The 16581-nt window shown below is 37.5% G+C and overlaps 1 protein-coding gene across 11 annotated transcripts in view; it reads left to right on the top strand.

The window, feature by feature from the left end:
• Positions 1–10949, top strand: part of MBNL3 (muscleblind like splicing regulator 3) — a 122028-nt gene extending 111079 nt beyond the window's left edge. For 6 of the 11 annotated variants that reach the window (XM_073227409.1, XM_037016950.2, XM_037016949.2 and 3 more), the window contains 2 exons: positions 406–500; positions 3239–10949. In XM_073227409.1, the coding sequence (XP_073083510.1) occupies positions 406–500; positions 3239–3349 (206 nt within the window). In that variant the 3' untranslated portion in view covers positions 3350–10949. Of the gene's footprint in view, positions 1–405; positions 501–1396; positions 1471–3238 lie in introns of all 11 variants that reach the window. The other 5 variants (XM_037016953.2, XM_037016954.2, XR_005060983.2 and 2 more) reach the window with 4 other exon arrangements.
• The last annotated feature ends 5632 nt before the right edge of the window (positions 10950–16581 follow it).

Genomic DNA, 16581 nt, shown 5'->3' with positions numbered 1-16581 from the left:
GGTGTGACCCTTTACCTGTGCTTAGCTGGGTATTTGTAGAGATAGCCTTGGTAAAAACAGATTTGTCATATAAACCCATTGTAACTCCTCCTGACAGTTTGGCCTCTTAAGTCAACTACGATGTGATTCTGCTAAAACACTAACTAAATGTTGAGAATGATTTTGGTTTCCTTAGTGGTATCTATAACTGGCTCTCCCCTTTTCTCTTTTTAATTCCCCCCCTCTTCCATGCTGTGTTGCTTTGCACTGACTGTGATTGCATGTTGCACCCTGGCGAATCCATCATGATGATGTGACATGGCTTGATGCTGTGATGCCTACCACGCTCCATTCCACCGTTTTATGTCATGTTTGCATAAATGCTCCACCCTCCCGTGTGTTGCTTCCATGGTTTCCTACTGAAAGTGCCCATGATGCATGGTGCTACACCTGCCACTGTGCCTGCAGCACCACCACCTGCCACCAGCGTTCCCTATGCTGCAACTGCTGTAGGCAATCAGGTTTGGCCATTTACTTCGCCTGTTCAGACCTAGATAACTGCAGTATGTCGGTAAGACCCAGTATATGCTTTTTGGATTGGTGAGAGACATCAGTCTGTATTCCTGTGTGTTTCTTAAGCTGTTACATTTAGAATTTTTATTTTTCTATATATTCTAGAGGGATGTATCTGCTTTGCTGTTCATTCTGAGATGAATCAGCAGAGTTTTCTCATTTCTAATCAGTTACCAGATGTTGCTTTTGATACGTCATATATATGATTGTTGCTTCCACCAATCCTCAAATATATATACTAAATACTTTTTAAATGCTTCCTCATTGGTCAAGAGGACAATGTATTTTACTACCATGTTTGGTATTGCATTTGAACTTTCATGTAATACAATCATCACCTTTACCTTCAGCTCTACTGGAAAGAAAACAAGATAACACATTTCTTTCCAGGATTACACCAGAAATCCCTTCTTATGATGACATCAGATGTGCTGGTGGTATTTTGATTTTCATTTGCCTTAGGTATTTATAGGCAGAGTGACAAGGCAAATTATAAATTTGGGGGGACTCTTGAAATTGTAATGAGATACATGCAGTAATATTGTGCAATGTTATGGCCATTTTGCCTTATTAAAGTGGTAACCATGCTTAAAGGCTGCACGTTCCACAGCTGTTGGAATTACCAGTACGATAACCGCATAGCACACAGAGCATTAATTCATTAGGGGAACAAACCACATTCTCTTCTCATCTGTGCTTTGGAAAATTAACTGTTAGCGCATATGGTTAGCACTCTAAAATTTTTTGTGAAATTGATTATGATTGTTAATTACCATGACCAAACAGAATAAATGGAATTCTATCAAGAAATTATTTTAATCTAAAATCTTTTTTACTACTGTAGATAACCCCATTATCAATAGATGAACTGAATAGGAGCATGTTTGTTTCACAGATGTAGAAGTTACCAGTAGAACAGTAAGTTTTCTTTAAATATTAATATAAGTAACATTTATAGGTTATATCCATTATTTACACAGTTGAGTTTGCTAAAGGCCTTGGTAGTGATTTTTCATTAACAGACACTGCTTATAACTTAGAGCTCGATTTAAGCATTCTAAATTTTCCAAATTGAAATGTGAAGACTAAATATGACAGTTTTTATATGAAAATGAGAGCTGATACCGTATTTTCCTAATGACCTTACAAATTCTGAAATGTGTTCCTATTATTAAGGGGATGTGATTTGTCAGCCAAAGGCACAGCTCACTTTTGAATTTTGTTAACATTTTTTAGTTTCTTTTTTTAAATTGAAGTAAAACAAAGTAATTTGTCACAATTTGATTGAGATGATTATCTTAAAGACAGTAAGCAATATGTTTCTCCTATGTCACAGAAAACTGTGCTTTTACCATCTGCCACTTTGTGTTGCTTCTCATGTAAGTCTATTTGAATTGCTACAGCTGTTTGGAATTTTGAGTGACATAATTTAGTAATGTAATTATTATTTTCATTCAAATCATGGCTTTTTTGGCAATTTCTGTTGTTCGGTTGGCCCCCCTTCACCTTTGATCTCTTTGCATGCTTCAGAGCCTATAAAGGAATACACACTTAATTTGAGCAATCATTCACTTGCAATATGTGACTTTTGAAGCCACTTAAGACTCCTAGGTATCTTAATGAATTAATTACAGGGACTTATTCAAAAGTGTACCCATTCTGAACTGCATAATTAATATTTGAAAATTGAAGTTCTCACAAGCAGGCTGTTTCATTTGGTTAAAGGAGGCAATGGTTCTATTCTCTTTCTGGACTAGTTCCCCAGAACCTGGCTAGCATTTCTTTCCTGCTGAGAACACACAGACCCAGAATACTAACTGTTTAGACAGAGTCTATAGCTGACTGTACATTAGATAAGTATGTCCCTCCAATCATAAGGAATGTTTTAAAAAGGCACCTTTGAGTCCATGGAGTAACTGAAGTAGCTGTAAATTGCAATCGCTTTCAGGGGCATCATTTGGGATAGTGGCAACTTGGGAATAGCACCAAACATGAAAATACAGGTTTTGCAAACGCTTGCCTGATTCTCATGGGCTGCTTTACATCAAGGTAAACAAAAGTTGTCAAATACAATTAACTTTCCAGCAGAACACGTTTGGGAATCAAGATTCCTTTTTTGCTTGATTCCGTTAGACAACTCATAGTATTTGGCACACCATAATCACTTCAATAGGTAACATGTTGAAAATTTCTCCAGCGTTCAAAAATGTAATTTTGTAAAAGACTATATACTTAGATTTCACACTTACACTTTTCTTCATGGCTTCAAAACATGCAGATAAAAAAATTTGGGGTGTGTTTAATATTTGCATATTTCAAACTGTTTGGTATCAAATATGTTTTCTCAATATATACTTGTTGAAAGAAGTGGATGGATGGGTGGATATTTGTCAAAAATTTCGGCATTGTAGAGATGATGCCATAAACAATTCAGTACATCTCCATTAACTTCAGGTAGATTTGTACATTAGCACTTAATGAGCACCATAGATGCTCAGGCTGTATGACTTTCCCAGTGACCATTTCCAACAGCCCCGTGTTCATACATGTAGACTATGAAATTCACAGTGGGGACTCTCTTGGCATAGTTCACACACAGAACTGGACCAGGAACCAAGTATCCTGACTCCTACTGTAATAACCCTTCAGTATTTCTCACTCTTTCTTTCTTTTTTTTCCCTTTCAGTTGAAATTCAGAACAGCAGAGTTACTGAGTACCAGAATCTCTCCGGGAGAACCTCCATGTGGCCTTTCTATATATATTATCACATGTCCTCTTCTACCAACACAACAATAAGCATGGTGCAGTCGATATATTAAAACAAATATACCAACAACACATAATTTGGATAAAAAATAAAAGCATTAAACAATCAATGTAGATGTCAAAACAAAACATGAATAGAAAACAAAAATTACCACTTACCTTAATTGAATTACTAGGTAGAACACAACTATAAAATTTTGCCATTTGTTACATTTTTCTTTGACATTTTCTAGTAACCATTCTGCTGAGTGAATCTCCAGTGGACTGTTGGTTTACTGTGCATTGTTAGTGGATAAGCGTTGGTCTGTTTTGAAGTGTTACCTACTGTTTACACAGTAGTCTTTTGGGTTGATTTCAGAGTATAACAAATATATCCAATACCATTTTCCTTAATAGTGTAGTGTATTATGATGTGTTAAAGTTAAGTTTTTCCACACTGTGGTGTTCTGCTGTATATGTGTGATGTCTGATTTCAAGTAAAATGTTATTAATGGGAAACAGAATTGCGTGTGCTTGGAAAATACATTATTTTGAAAAACAAAGGTTAATGTGAACATGCTCTCTCTTTAGAATATTTCTGTAGATTTCTTGGGGCAGACATTTAAACCACCTTGGGGCAGACATTTAAAACTTTTGAATGTGCACGAAATCTGTACATAAACAAGCATGTGTGTAATTTCTACCTGCAGATCTGACCTTGCATAATACAATTATATTACCAAATTTTTTGTGAGAAATAAATACTGCAAAAAACAGACAACTTCTTAAAACATTAACCCCTAATTTCACTCCTTAAAAAGCTGGAATGACTAAAATTTACCCTTAAATGGATTTCTTAGCACGTATACTAAAAATCATGTAAAGTGCCCATTATATTTTTTGTGGCTCAAGAATCCTGTTTCCTGGTCGAATATCTAAAGCTGAGCCATTTGTCAACTTCAGCTGAAAACTAGAACTTGGGAGCCTGAAGGTATTCTACATACAGGTTATAAATAAAACAGAGAGATGAGGGCATGGAGAGGTTTTTACATACTGGAGGAAATGGTGTAAAAACCATTGCAATATAACCTTTTATACAAGTGCCATTTTCCAAATGCAAATGGCTCATGGTCTTTAGACAACTTTTTGAATAATAAAATGCAGCCTAGAAAAAGACAGGATGAAAGAAAAATGTTTCCAAGTGAGGCCTTTCCTCCCCAAATGGACCATCTGTTCTACTGATCACAGTTGGAGCCTGAGGATAGGTTTGGAGAAATGGCGGAGGTGGGGAGGCAGGTAGGGAGGCACTTAACATTATTCTTTCATTTATTTAAAAGTTCTAGAAGAATGTCCACAGTTGTCTTTACCTTCAGTTGCACTCAGTTTCCATTTTTGTTAAACACTTCAGTGAAGGAGCAGACACCTGTGATGTATGTCAAGTGTTGCCATTCCCAAACTTTATTAATGAGTCTCTCACATCATAACCAAGCCTCTTTTTTTGGTTTGTTTGGATTTCTTTGTTTTGGTATGTATTTGAAAATTATGGGAGATTTTGAGCACCCATTGGACAAGAGAGAGTGCCTTGGCTTTACTCCACAGAGCTGAGCTGAACTCACTTTATTAATACTTATGAAATAATTTTACAATCAGATATAATAGTAATTACTATAGTATGTGACATACCTCCACTGTACTCAGTTATTACAGTTACTATTAAAAGTGGTGGAACCATATGATATTTTGTAACAAACTTAGATTCAATGTTTTCTACTAAATATGTGTTCTTTCTCTACAAAGTATACATTCATCAACTTTGATATGTATAACAGGTTTGTTTTCTCCTTCACGAAAATGACAAGCAAAGAGAAAATCTGATTTAGAATACCTTAAGCGGGCAAGTAGTGTGTGTATCACAAAACAATGGAGTTGGCAAAACCTTCTCACAGTCAGTGAAACTGAGGCCAAGGGCTTATGATGTGCCCAAGGTTACCAATCTAGTTGGTGGCAGCCAGACCCAGAAATATCTCCCAACTCCCAGTCATCCCTCTGTTTCACATTATTTGTGCTTTAGAACATTTGAGACTCCATCCCAAAGCAGGGCAGTTTAGCTCAGAATACAAAAGCGCACAATTAGCTCTTCGGCAGTTGATATCCTGTTGATCATGATTGTCCATCCAGATCGTGATCATCAGTGATTTCTAACTGCTCTTGCTCGTATTGAGCTGTTGTCATCATACCAGTATTTTCTGGAGCTAGAGAACAAGAGGTGTCCTGACTTTTTACTTGTTCATTCTTTGAATCACTCAATTTCTGTTTCCCCTAATCTTAACTTTATTAGAGAAGAAACTGGAGTATGCCTTTGTGGAGTTACTTGTGTATGGAATTGGGTTCTGTATCACCTGTACCAGTGCCTTTCCAGAAGGGCAGATTTGATCACACGAATCCAGGAAGGGATGCATCTGAGCAAGTCTGGATATATCCCTTAAAGGAGAAAGAGACGTTTTTAGTGCTAAATGAGCATTTCTGTGTAGTTTGACATTTTGATGTAACTGTCTCCTTTAACTATTTAAATGTCTGATGAAGATCTACATAGACAATAAGCCTACATAACAGCTGTTTTCATTTTGCTTTAAGCACTGGAAGACGTTAGCTATGACTTACATTTTAGCAAGAGGTTCAGTGAGGGATATTCAGGGTTAGTTGTATTTTTGGTGCCACAATATTTGATATTGTTGGCATTGTAAAAAGTAAATGAATTTCAAGACAGAAAACTCAAGGCACTGAAGTTTTGACCAGATGCAAAATAATTTTGACAAAAATGCAATTTTAAGACAGCACTCTTTGGACTAGTTGTGCAATGACTTATTCAAATTATCTTTATTCAAGAAAAGAAAAGAAGAAAGCTAAGTCATTAGACTATAAATTTTCAGTTGACAAGAGAAGTCACAAAACTAATCAGTGACTCTAAACAACGATTTACTAGATGAATTGTATATATAAAATTCTAACCACTTGTGATTCTTAGTTAACATTTTATAAACTTTGTATTTTACAAGGGCCTCTATTTTTATTTATCCAAAATTGTTTTTGTTCATTTCTATCAACCTATTGCAAAAATATGCAAGAGTACTGAAACGTGGATAAAACAAATCATGTATACAGAGAAAATGATCTAAAAGTTATCTTCTAAGACGGTTTTAGTAGTGTCAATATTTTTAAAAGCACTATGACCATAACATTTTAAAAAGGGATTAAGATTAAAATTAAATGGATTCATAAAATTGCTATTTAAATACAGTATTTCCTTTTGCAATTGGAGCATGATTCCACAACCAGCTGTTGCATTTCATTTCACTTGTCTAGATTTAATTTGTAGTTAATCATGATGTGCAAGGCCATCTTCTCCCTACTCCATCAAACCTCTGCATGTGTTTCTGAACATGCTAAAGCACTTTGATCTTGCCGTAAGTGTTGTCCTACACCACTAGGCTGTGTTCACTAATGAGCAGCCTCTGCTCACCAGCTCTCCAATTTTGGAAAAGCAAGAGCTCCTCTCTACCATCAGCAGAAACCAAATTAAATTAATCTTAACAACTTGACTCTATTTTTAATGGCATGACCAGTAAGCGCAGGAATGACTGAATCAGGACAATGTCAGCATTGTATCTTACTAGGTGATGTGTAGGGAAGGCCCATGTGCTACTTGGAATATTGTTTGGCTCTTCCCCTGCACTCCTTCGGCGAGTGTAGATGAGGATGCTCTGAGGTAAAGGGAAGCTGTGTGCTTTCCAAGTTATTTCAGTCGTTAGAGCAGGCTGTGATGCCCAGAATGATTAGAAACTGGACTCCTTTTTCTTTTTTATCTCTTCAACATTTTCACATACATTGAAATAGAAATAGAGAAATATGATTTCCCAATTCTGTTAAGTATATTTAGGAAGATAATGGCCTAAGTTTTAAATTTACCGGTGCCTGTCGAAGGTGACAGAATAAACAGTATGTAGAAGAGTATAATAACTTCATTGCAAATTTAGCTGATAGCCTAATTAAACTGTAGCTATAATTACAAATGTAGGTTCTCAGCACCAACTCACTAATTGGTGCTAATGTTTTCATTTTTCTTGTTGGTTTTTAAGGTTTTTTATTACGTTTTTATATCTAATGTATGTAATTAATGGATTTACTTTGAAGGAGACTTAAAGAAAGTTTAAGATTTAACTACATTATTCAATCTGCCTAGATAGGTTTAAAGTGACACTGAAGCATGACAACATTTATACTTCATAGTTATTCTTTACAGTTCACAGTTAAGAACAAACTATAAACAAAAAATAATTTTTAACTAATTATATTTAGTCATTGCCTTAGCAACAATACTACAACATGGCTACCTTTAGATATGTATTCTGTGTGTGTGAAAATTTTACTTGTAAACTGTATGTGGTTTTTGACAGTATGACATGTAGCAGATATAGCTCAAAATTCAGAAAACAGATATGGTGGAATTTTTTTTTAATCCCTAATTCTCATGTGAAAGCTGCATGTGTGTCCTGTGTGACATTTAGATCAAAAAGTTTACCACACATAGATTCTAGATTTGGGCTTTATAGCTTATAGAATTTGTTGTGTGGTTGGGTTATTCCACAGTATTTAGACTTCAAAACACAATTGTCACATCTAAAATACATTACCTGACCTTTCTTTCATAATCTGATTTATTCAAAGCCACTCTGTTCAAGTGGCATAGTGTAGCTACAAAAATGCTCTTTTCTGAATTGCATATTTACACATATATATCCAAATAAGGATTTAAGAATGGGGAAAGCCAAAACTGCTCAATGAACATTTTCCCTCAATACCATCCCACATACATACCTGTCCACCAAATTTTCAACTTTCCCTCCTCACATAACATGTGTCACAATGATTTCCCCAATTACCTAATTAAATTGGTGTTCTGGTTAAAAAAAAAAGGAACGGTGAAAGCATATTTTGAAATTAATTCATGTTTGTAAAACCATGCACAAAAGTACTGTGGAATGACCCCTTCACAGTGTTTGATAGGCAAATGCTGCAGTTAACTGATTGTCTCAGTTAGGGTGCGGATGTGTGAGACACACCTTTTTTGCACTTATGTACATAGTCTGTGAAAGCAATCCTTGGAGCTTTTTTTTTAAATATAAGAAGTATGTGATAATAGTGGAGAAGTTAGTAAGAGAGAGTTACTTGTAAGGCTTTGAGAAGGAGGGTGTTTTGCTCTAAGACTTAACTAAAGCCTAATGTTGCTTTGCTGTTGTGGAGGTTTTCTAAATGGCTACCGCAAGCTCCCCTCAAGAGAAGATAGATATCAGGTTAATGGTCAACTTTGCTAACAGCACTGAACAAGAGTAAAGGTATAAACCAGTAGCAAAGATTGTTTGCTTTCTAGATTAATCCTCGCTAAACATACACACACACACAGGCAGGTTTCTGGCTGAGGTTTCCTTTTTTCAATGGTTACAAGCAGTGAAATACCCTGTAAATTGCAAGATGGATATTCCCATTATGATCAAATTAGAGTTCACCTTTCACAGAAAATTATCAGTTGATATGTATCAGCTACATCAATTAATATGTATTTAAGTGACGATCAAATTGTTAACATTCACCACTATTGCCCCTTGAAGATCCCGAACCCAAAACCAAACTGGCAACCATTGAAAGATTTAATAACAGTTAAGTGTGGCCAGCATGGGGCATTTCATTCCCTCCAACAAAGGAAAAAAATGCTCCCGGCACAAGTTTATAAATGGCTTTATTTACCTCACACCTTTCTGATGGAAGCTGTTCTCTAACTTACCTTTGTCAGATTAGAAAGTGCTTCACTGTTTTAACTAAAGGAAGTGAACTAGCCCAAATATTACGTACATTCGAACTGGAAAAGAATGTTTTGATCAGGTCATCTTTGCCAAGTTTAGTTCCCTTGTCACCTACAGGTCGCCATTTAAGTTTTTGTTGCCTCCAGGCAGTGAGGCCTAGGAAAGGTCAAGGTTAGAAAGGTTTAAGAATAGATTACCACTGTGTGTGGAGTCCTTCTCATCTTGGGACATGTTGCCTTGCCCTGGAAAAGGAGCCCATCATGGTATGGGGCAGTTGATATTAGTTTTCACTTACTAATGAGACTAAGGGACAGGAAATTAAGCCAAAGCCAAGAAAGCAATCCAAGCCTTACAGTTGTCTAATAGCTCAGGGCCAGTTGGTTATTAATTTCTTTTTTTTCCTTTCAGCCCATAACTACTTAAGAGTCAGCTATACAATAACAGCCTGAACATCTGACCAGCATTTTCCATTGATAACAAATGTAAGCATTCATTCTTCCAACTTCAACCTTATCACCAACATATTTTCCCAACTTAACCGTGTTCCTCTGTCATCATTTGTGAATCTATAAGCCAAAGAATATATTTTCATAAGGTCAATAGAAAGGTTTTAAGTCAGGAAGAATCATCTATAAGATAGTAAGAATAAACCTAGAAGCATCACAAAAAATAAGCAATTAATTGATTATGTTGTGCATGCTGAAAGCAACGGGGTCATACTCTTTAGAGCTTAAACATAGTGGCTGTGTTTAAGTAAGTAGAATTAGAGAACGAGGTATAGCAGAGTGTGAATAACTTGATGCCAAAAAAGGAGCTCTTTTATTAAGCCCAGGAAAGAGCTTTGACTAATTCATACCATTTCTAGCCCCTTCACTTGTCCTTGCCTGGGAGGGAACCACCAATTAATACACCAAAGCAGGATTATTCCAGAGAAATATTATCTTGAAATAGAACCCATCCTCAGTTACAGTATACCTAAGGGGAAAAATGTATTGCTGTGAAATAAGTCCCACTTATTTGCAGTTATTCCAAAAATCCTCACCAGTCATTTTCTACATCATATTATTTAATTTAAAAAATACCTCTGTAACAAGACCAAAAAAGTAACCCAACTTTAAGCAGTGCTCTTTTCTCACAAAACACACAAAGATTTTTCTGTCATAGAACTGCGTGGTTCCGTACAGATGCTATTTGTTAATGACAGAAACCAAATTATTTTGTTGCTGTCTTGTGTGTCTAGCAGTTGAGAGATGATAGACCATCCTATCATTGAATTTTGGGGTTGCCCTTTTCAAAATAAATGTCTATTATCACTGTTGCTGCTTTAATTATTAGAAAATGAACTATTTGTTATCAAGCCCCAAAATAAAATAATTTAAGATTAAAAGATGTTCCTAAATGTACCCTTTTTTTATAAGGGCTAATGTTTTTGCATTCATATAATAAAAATTTGGTGTAGTGTAAAAAATAGAAGCACATATTTTGGGCAGAAAATGCCAGTTAAAAAATACCCACAGATAATATTATTAGCCCTGTACAATTATAGATTTAAATAATGGCCACAATATTTCATAAATATCAATTGTTCCTATAATATTGTGCCTCCAAAATTTAATAGCCCATTCCCTCAACTGCTATAAATATGGCAGATACTTTGATGTTTTTGTTGTTTCTTTTCCAAGTTGTAGGGCTGTTCTGCTTATTTGGGTTTAGAAGTGCATTATGTAGTTCATTTTAGTATGCTATCTCTATGGTGTTCATTTTTGGTTCTTTTAATAAAACCTGTAAATTTCTTGGTTATGTTTTTTTTATGAATCCAGATTTGCACAATTTGGAGTTTACTTAGAAGCTATTCATGTTCTAGCATATTAATCATTATATTTAGTAATTTTAAGATAAAACATTTGTGATTGATGATTTGGTTCAATGTTATATTTCACACAGAATAAATTTCCAGGTATACCTAAAGTATGAATTATATAGATAATACATTCAGTGTATTAGGTGTATTATTCTTATAATATTGAAGTCACTAACACAAGAAATACACATTTGAACTATAGCAAAAAAAATAAAAATTTTGAGATAACACCAGTTTCTATTGTGCTTCAGAAATTCTGAGGCATATCTAAGACACATCATTAGAAGTTTGTATATTTCAGTTATTATTTCTATGCGACATCTTCAGTGTAACATAGGAAACCAGTGTCATTCATTTCATTGTTTTCAAGTTGAGCATCAATGGTTTCATAACAATGGGATGCATGAATTTTTCCATTAAAATGTTTTCTCTCAGTTAAAATTGGTTTTCTCCAACAAATGGCAGAAGGATGAAAAGATAATAATTTTTGTTCTTTAAGAAAGTCAAATGTAACTTGGTAATTCTTTATTCTGTCAGATCTCTAAATACTTAACAACACTATAGGGAACTTCCCCATATAGGTCACCATTCATTAGTTGAGCTGATAGAAAACTGCGGTGAACAGGCTCTGGATGAGAGGTTGACAGAAGGCAGTATTATTTATGCGTCTATAGCAGAGCGAGGTGGGGGTGGGGGCAGAGGGGAGGTCCCGTGTCAGCCGAATCACAGAGCTCCTAGCTCCTTTGCCCCATGTAGCCCTGCTTTCCCATTTGTAAGTGTGGGTCCCACGGTGGCATTTCTTGATAAGCTGACTTTGAGCCCTTGGATGTGTTCTACATGTTTCTGTGAGTCTGGGATAATCCCAGCACTAAAACCAGTTCAGTATATAGACATCTGTAAGAGGTCTCTGACCTTTTCAGAATTTAGTTTATGTCTTTCTCTTTGGAGCTGCTGTATGACAGGTAAGAAGTCAAGGCAGGTATTCCCAACCATCCTCAAAGCAGAGTTTCTGCTGGACAGAAGGAAGTTGACCCACAGGCAAAACTGGATATAAACCTAGTTTTCCTTGGTACTTTTCAACCTCTTTTTCCAGCATCCTTCTAAGCTCCGCCTTTCCTCATTTCTCATGGTGGCCTCTGGCCATCTGGAAGCCCCAAGGTAGCAGCTTACCAGGCCTGCTTTGCAAGTAGGTCTGGACATTTCTCCTTCAGAACTTTACTGTTAGGCACCGCAGGCTACGGAGAGCAGCCCGCGGCTGGGATCTGGGAGATCAGCCACACTGTGGTAGTCGAGACTGGCGGCGCTGCATGGGTGCCGCCTCTCCGCAGCCCCGGGAGTGTTGGTAGTTTCAAAGGCATGACTCCCCAGTGGTCACAGCCAGCCACACGGTAGAGGAGGGGGATACGTCTTACTGCAGCAAATGTCTAGGCACTTGAACCTTGGCATTTAGGTAAGCAAGCAGATTCCTACAGATGAGTGGTACAGTCATTCACCACCTCGGGAAGATTTGTCATTTTGTTACTGTCAGGAAAGTTGACATAATAAAGGGCCTAAAATACATCTAGCTAGTGAACATCCCAAAATTCCACATCCCAGAATCCACTCACATGGTCAGCATCCATAGTAGAGAGCATGCCGTAGTGATAAGCCGGATAACAGGTTCACATTTCTGGAGGAGTCTAATGCCTGGACTTGCTAATACTCAACAGATAGACACATGCTCTGATTTTTTGCTTGACTCTTTCCTGTGCTAGAAATGGCTATTTGAGTGCTCCCAGATCTTCCTTTCAGTGCCTAGATTTACACTTCTCCCTTACGCAGGGGGTTGGGGGTCTGGTGAATAAAACCCAAGAGCTCCAATGACAGAAGCGGGTAGCCACCCAGACATAAGGGTGAGGTTTGTAAGAAGAACAGGAGGTCTGATTTCTGCCTTTACAAACAGATGTCCAGAGCAAAAGCACAGCATTCCAAAGCGCATGCAGAAATCAGACTCAGAAGGAAGTTCCGGCTGGCATGGCCCACATTTTCGTGTTGTGCATGGACACAGAGCACAGTGCAAAGTCAGGCAGGGCACCCAGGACAGATCTTGTACCACAGATGCAAAAAAAAAAAATAGCTTTTGTTTTCCTGATGAGAGAGAGGGAGGTTTCTTCCCATAAGTGATTCAGTGCATTGCATACATGTCCAAAGAGAGAAAGACTGGTGAAAAATCACAGAATAACAGCGGTAGCAAGAGCACCTGTGAAAGCAGACTACCTGTTCGTTCACAACTGGCCTTGAGAGAATGCAAAAGGGAGCTGAGGAGTCTCTGCAGTCAGCACGCTTCTAGAGACTCATGGCTACAGAAGACGGTGCTTAACCTGTTGAGGATCAACGTGGGTCTCAAAAGGAGGGTGGGGGAAATAGGATTGGACTGAGACTGCCTTTAATCTTCATAACCTGAAGAGTTGAACAAGTCTTTCTTGGGAACCTTGACAGTTAAAAGAGAATCATATCTGTGTTAATTATATATATATATACATAAATATATATACGTATGTATGTATGTGTGTGTGTGTGTATATATATATATATATACAGTATATACAGTAAGTGGTTATTAATGTGCCTTTATCAACAATTCAATAAATGTATGTGTAGTCAATTCAAACTTTTGTTTCTTGTCAATTTCTATTTCCAATGTCCCATGTCAAAGGAATCCGTTTGTGGGTTATACTAGAAACACCTGAATTCACAGGCAATCATGGTCACAGTTTGGAGCTCCAGGTAGGGCTGCTCACAAATGAGGCACTTGTGCAAAGCTCAGTTTAGTTGGTGTACAGGACCTCGCTGAATATCAAGTATCTACCAAAAACTGAGCAGCAGCCAGTGGTAGAGGCCACTGTGATAAACAGCTCCTTTCTCCTGATGGACACCATCAGAAATATTCTAGATCAGGAATGTGGTTGGGACCTCGAGTCATTGGGATGAGATTGTGGGGCCAGCAGAATACCCAAACCATTCAGGAAAAATGGTGAAGTATCAGATATACAGCCACACCTAGTATCATCCTCTGCCCTCCACATCCTGGAGAAATGTCCCTTTGGTAAAAATAAAAACAGATCTTGATATTGTTAGGGGGCTTAGGGAATAACCTTTGACTAATAACAGACTAAGAAAACTTTTAAATAGTATTTTAAAATTATTATTGTGCCCACATTCAGTGCCATGCTGCCTGACCCTTCTTCCTTGCAATCCACCCTCTGCATTGCTACCAGGTCATTTCTCTAAGGTCAAAACTGATGATTGCACTTCCCTGACTAAAAATCTTCTCTAATTCCTCACTGACTGTACAACAAAGCCCACTCTTTCATGCTCTGGCCTGAGTCTTGCCCTGTAGCTTCATCTTTCCCCCTGACTGCTGTAACCTGTACACTTTAAACAAACCAAACCACTGTTGGGGAAATATAATTGAAAATGAGATCTTCCAACCCCCAAATACTCTCTATAAAAAAAGTAATGAAAGGAAACAACTTTCATTACTGAGTAAGCACTAAAACAGCATGTGATGCACATCATAGACAACCTACAAGAGATTGCAGACAGACAGAAATCTCATCCCCTTACGTAGCCAAGCAGATAGAACCCACGGGTCATACCAGGAACACCTGATAAAGTGTTCATGATAAACAATAATTAGTTCTAAAGTAAGAGGACTTGACAGCATCATTTGTCATTCACAGTTCATCCTAAATTTACCATCATAATTGGGGAGAACACCTGTGTTGACTTTATCCATAGGAGAAACTTCTCAAATCTTTACCACAAGAGATAGTTTTGCAAATTGGAGCGAGCTGCCCAGGAAATTAGGCTGTCCCCATGCCCCGTCCTCCAGTGTACAGGAACTGAGAGCTGGGGCTCTATCAACCTTGATGTTTGCATTTCAAAGAGATGGCCCCAGATTCTGGAGGAAAGATTCTGGAGTTGGGAGACTAGTGAGCAGCTTATTCACCCATTATAAAAATTTGCATACATTTGAAAAGGACAGAGAATTTTTGTAAGAAAAGGGAAAGGTGCTGGAGAAGATTCTTCCCTTACTTTCAACAAGGAGAATTAAGTCTCTTATTTTGAATTGGTGTTCACCCTTACACCACTCACCATTTTCAGATACAAACCATAGTTTCCCATGTCTCTGTGCCATTTTTCTCTCCACCTAGAACAGCTTCCCTTCTTCCTACTCTTCTTTGAAAACTCATCATTCAAAGTATCTGTCAACCATCAACTCTTCCTTGAGGTCTTCTCTGGCCTTACCAAATATCACTGAGCTGCAGCTCATACTTATTTAGTGCTTACCACACAATCTCAAGTTAGCAGTCACCATCCCTACAATGCTTCTAACACTGTCCTTATTCTTCCTCCATTAAACTGCACAAGAACCAGGTCTAGTTTATCTTGGTATCTTTTATTGTGTCTTGAACAGTATCCACACAATAAATGCATAATAAATTTTGGGAAAAATAATCAACTAGGAAATCAGAGCACTTTTATTGTGAAGAGGAAAGCCTCATTCAAATAAAAGGGATTTATGTAATGATACAGGGAAATTTAATAAATTCCAATTGCAGGAAGAATAATTGGGCCTCATGGAATGGGAAAGCTACAGGTAACTTGTTTCTTCTCCCTCTATCTCTCTGCTTTTGTCTTTGTCCATTTGTATGTCTTTCTGTCTCTCTCTGTCTGCTTCTCTCTCTCTCTGCTCCGGTCTCTTGCTTCTCTGTAAGCCAACTTGCTCTGTTTACTTATCAGGACTTGGGTGATCAGGGGTACTCCCAAGATGGTAGTCTTATCCTAAGAGTCTATTTCAGTGATAGCCCACACTAGAAGCATCTAGAAGGCTTGTAAAATATAGATTTCTGGGTCCCACTCCAGAGTCTCCAATTCAGTAGATATGGGATGAAGTATGAGCATTTGTATTTCTAACAAGTTTCCAAATGACTCTGATAATCTGGACACAATTGAGAGTGATTGATCTATTTGACCTTCAAGCTTCGTTCCCTCCATTGACTCAGTCACTGGGCCTCAATGCCTGATTCTCATGAGAGAGAATTTGGTGAGTGAGATGTTCATCCTGATGACGTTCAGTCATGGCTAAAATGTTGGATTCACGTGGCATATACGAAAGGCTGCCTTTTCAAGGCTGTGGGCTGGGAAACTTTTCAAAGAGGGTGGATCCCTGGTACAGTCATTCCCCTGGCTCCTTTCAAAGGTGTAAGAATTTCCACATTGAACTAGATCCTTGGTCTATGAAGCTCAATTCTCCATAATCAATAGAACCAATAAGTACATAATGACCTTCTGTGGGGCATCTCCAACCAGTCATCTCAATATAAATCAAATCTTTACATCTAGCCCTAAACTCACAATCTTCCTCCCAAATATGCTACTCCTCCACCTAGTTGTCCAAGCAAGAAACCTGGGAATCACCTTTGACGCCTCCTCCCCCACCCCCATATCCAATCTATCAAGTCCCATCAATTCTATCTCCTAGTTATTTTCTCTATCCCTACTATACCTACTTAGTTTAA

The sequence above is a fragment of the Manis javanica genome, chromosome X (assembly GCF_040802235.1).
Source record: "Manis javanica isolate MJ-LG chromosome X, MJ_LKY, whole genome shotgun sequence".
Classification (NCBI taxonomy): Eukaryota; Metazoa; Chordata; class Mammalia; order Pholidota; family Manidae; genus Manis; species Manis javanica.
Note: the sequence above shows the minus strand (reverse complement) of the source record. Positions and strands in the feature narration are given on the sequence as shown.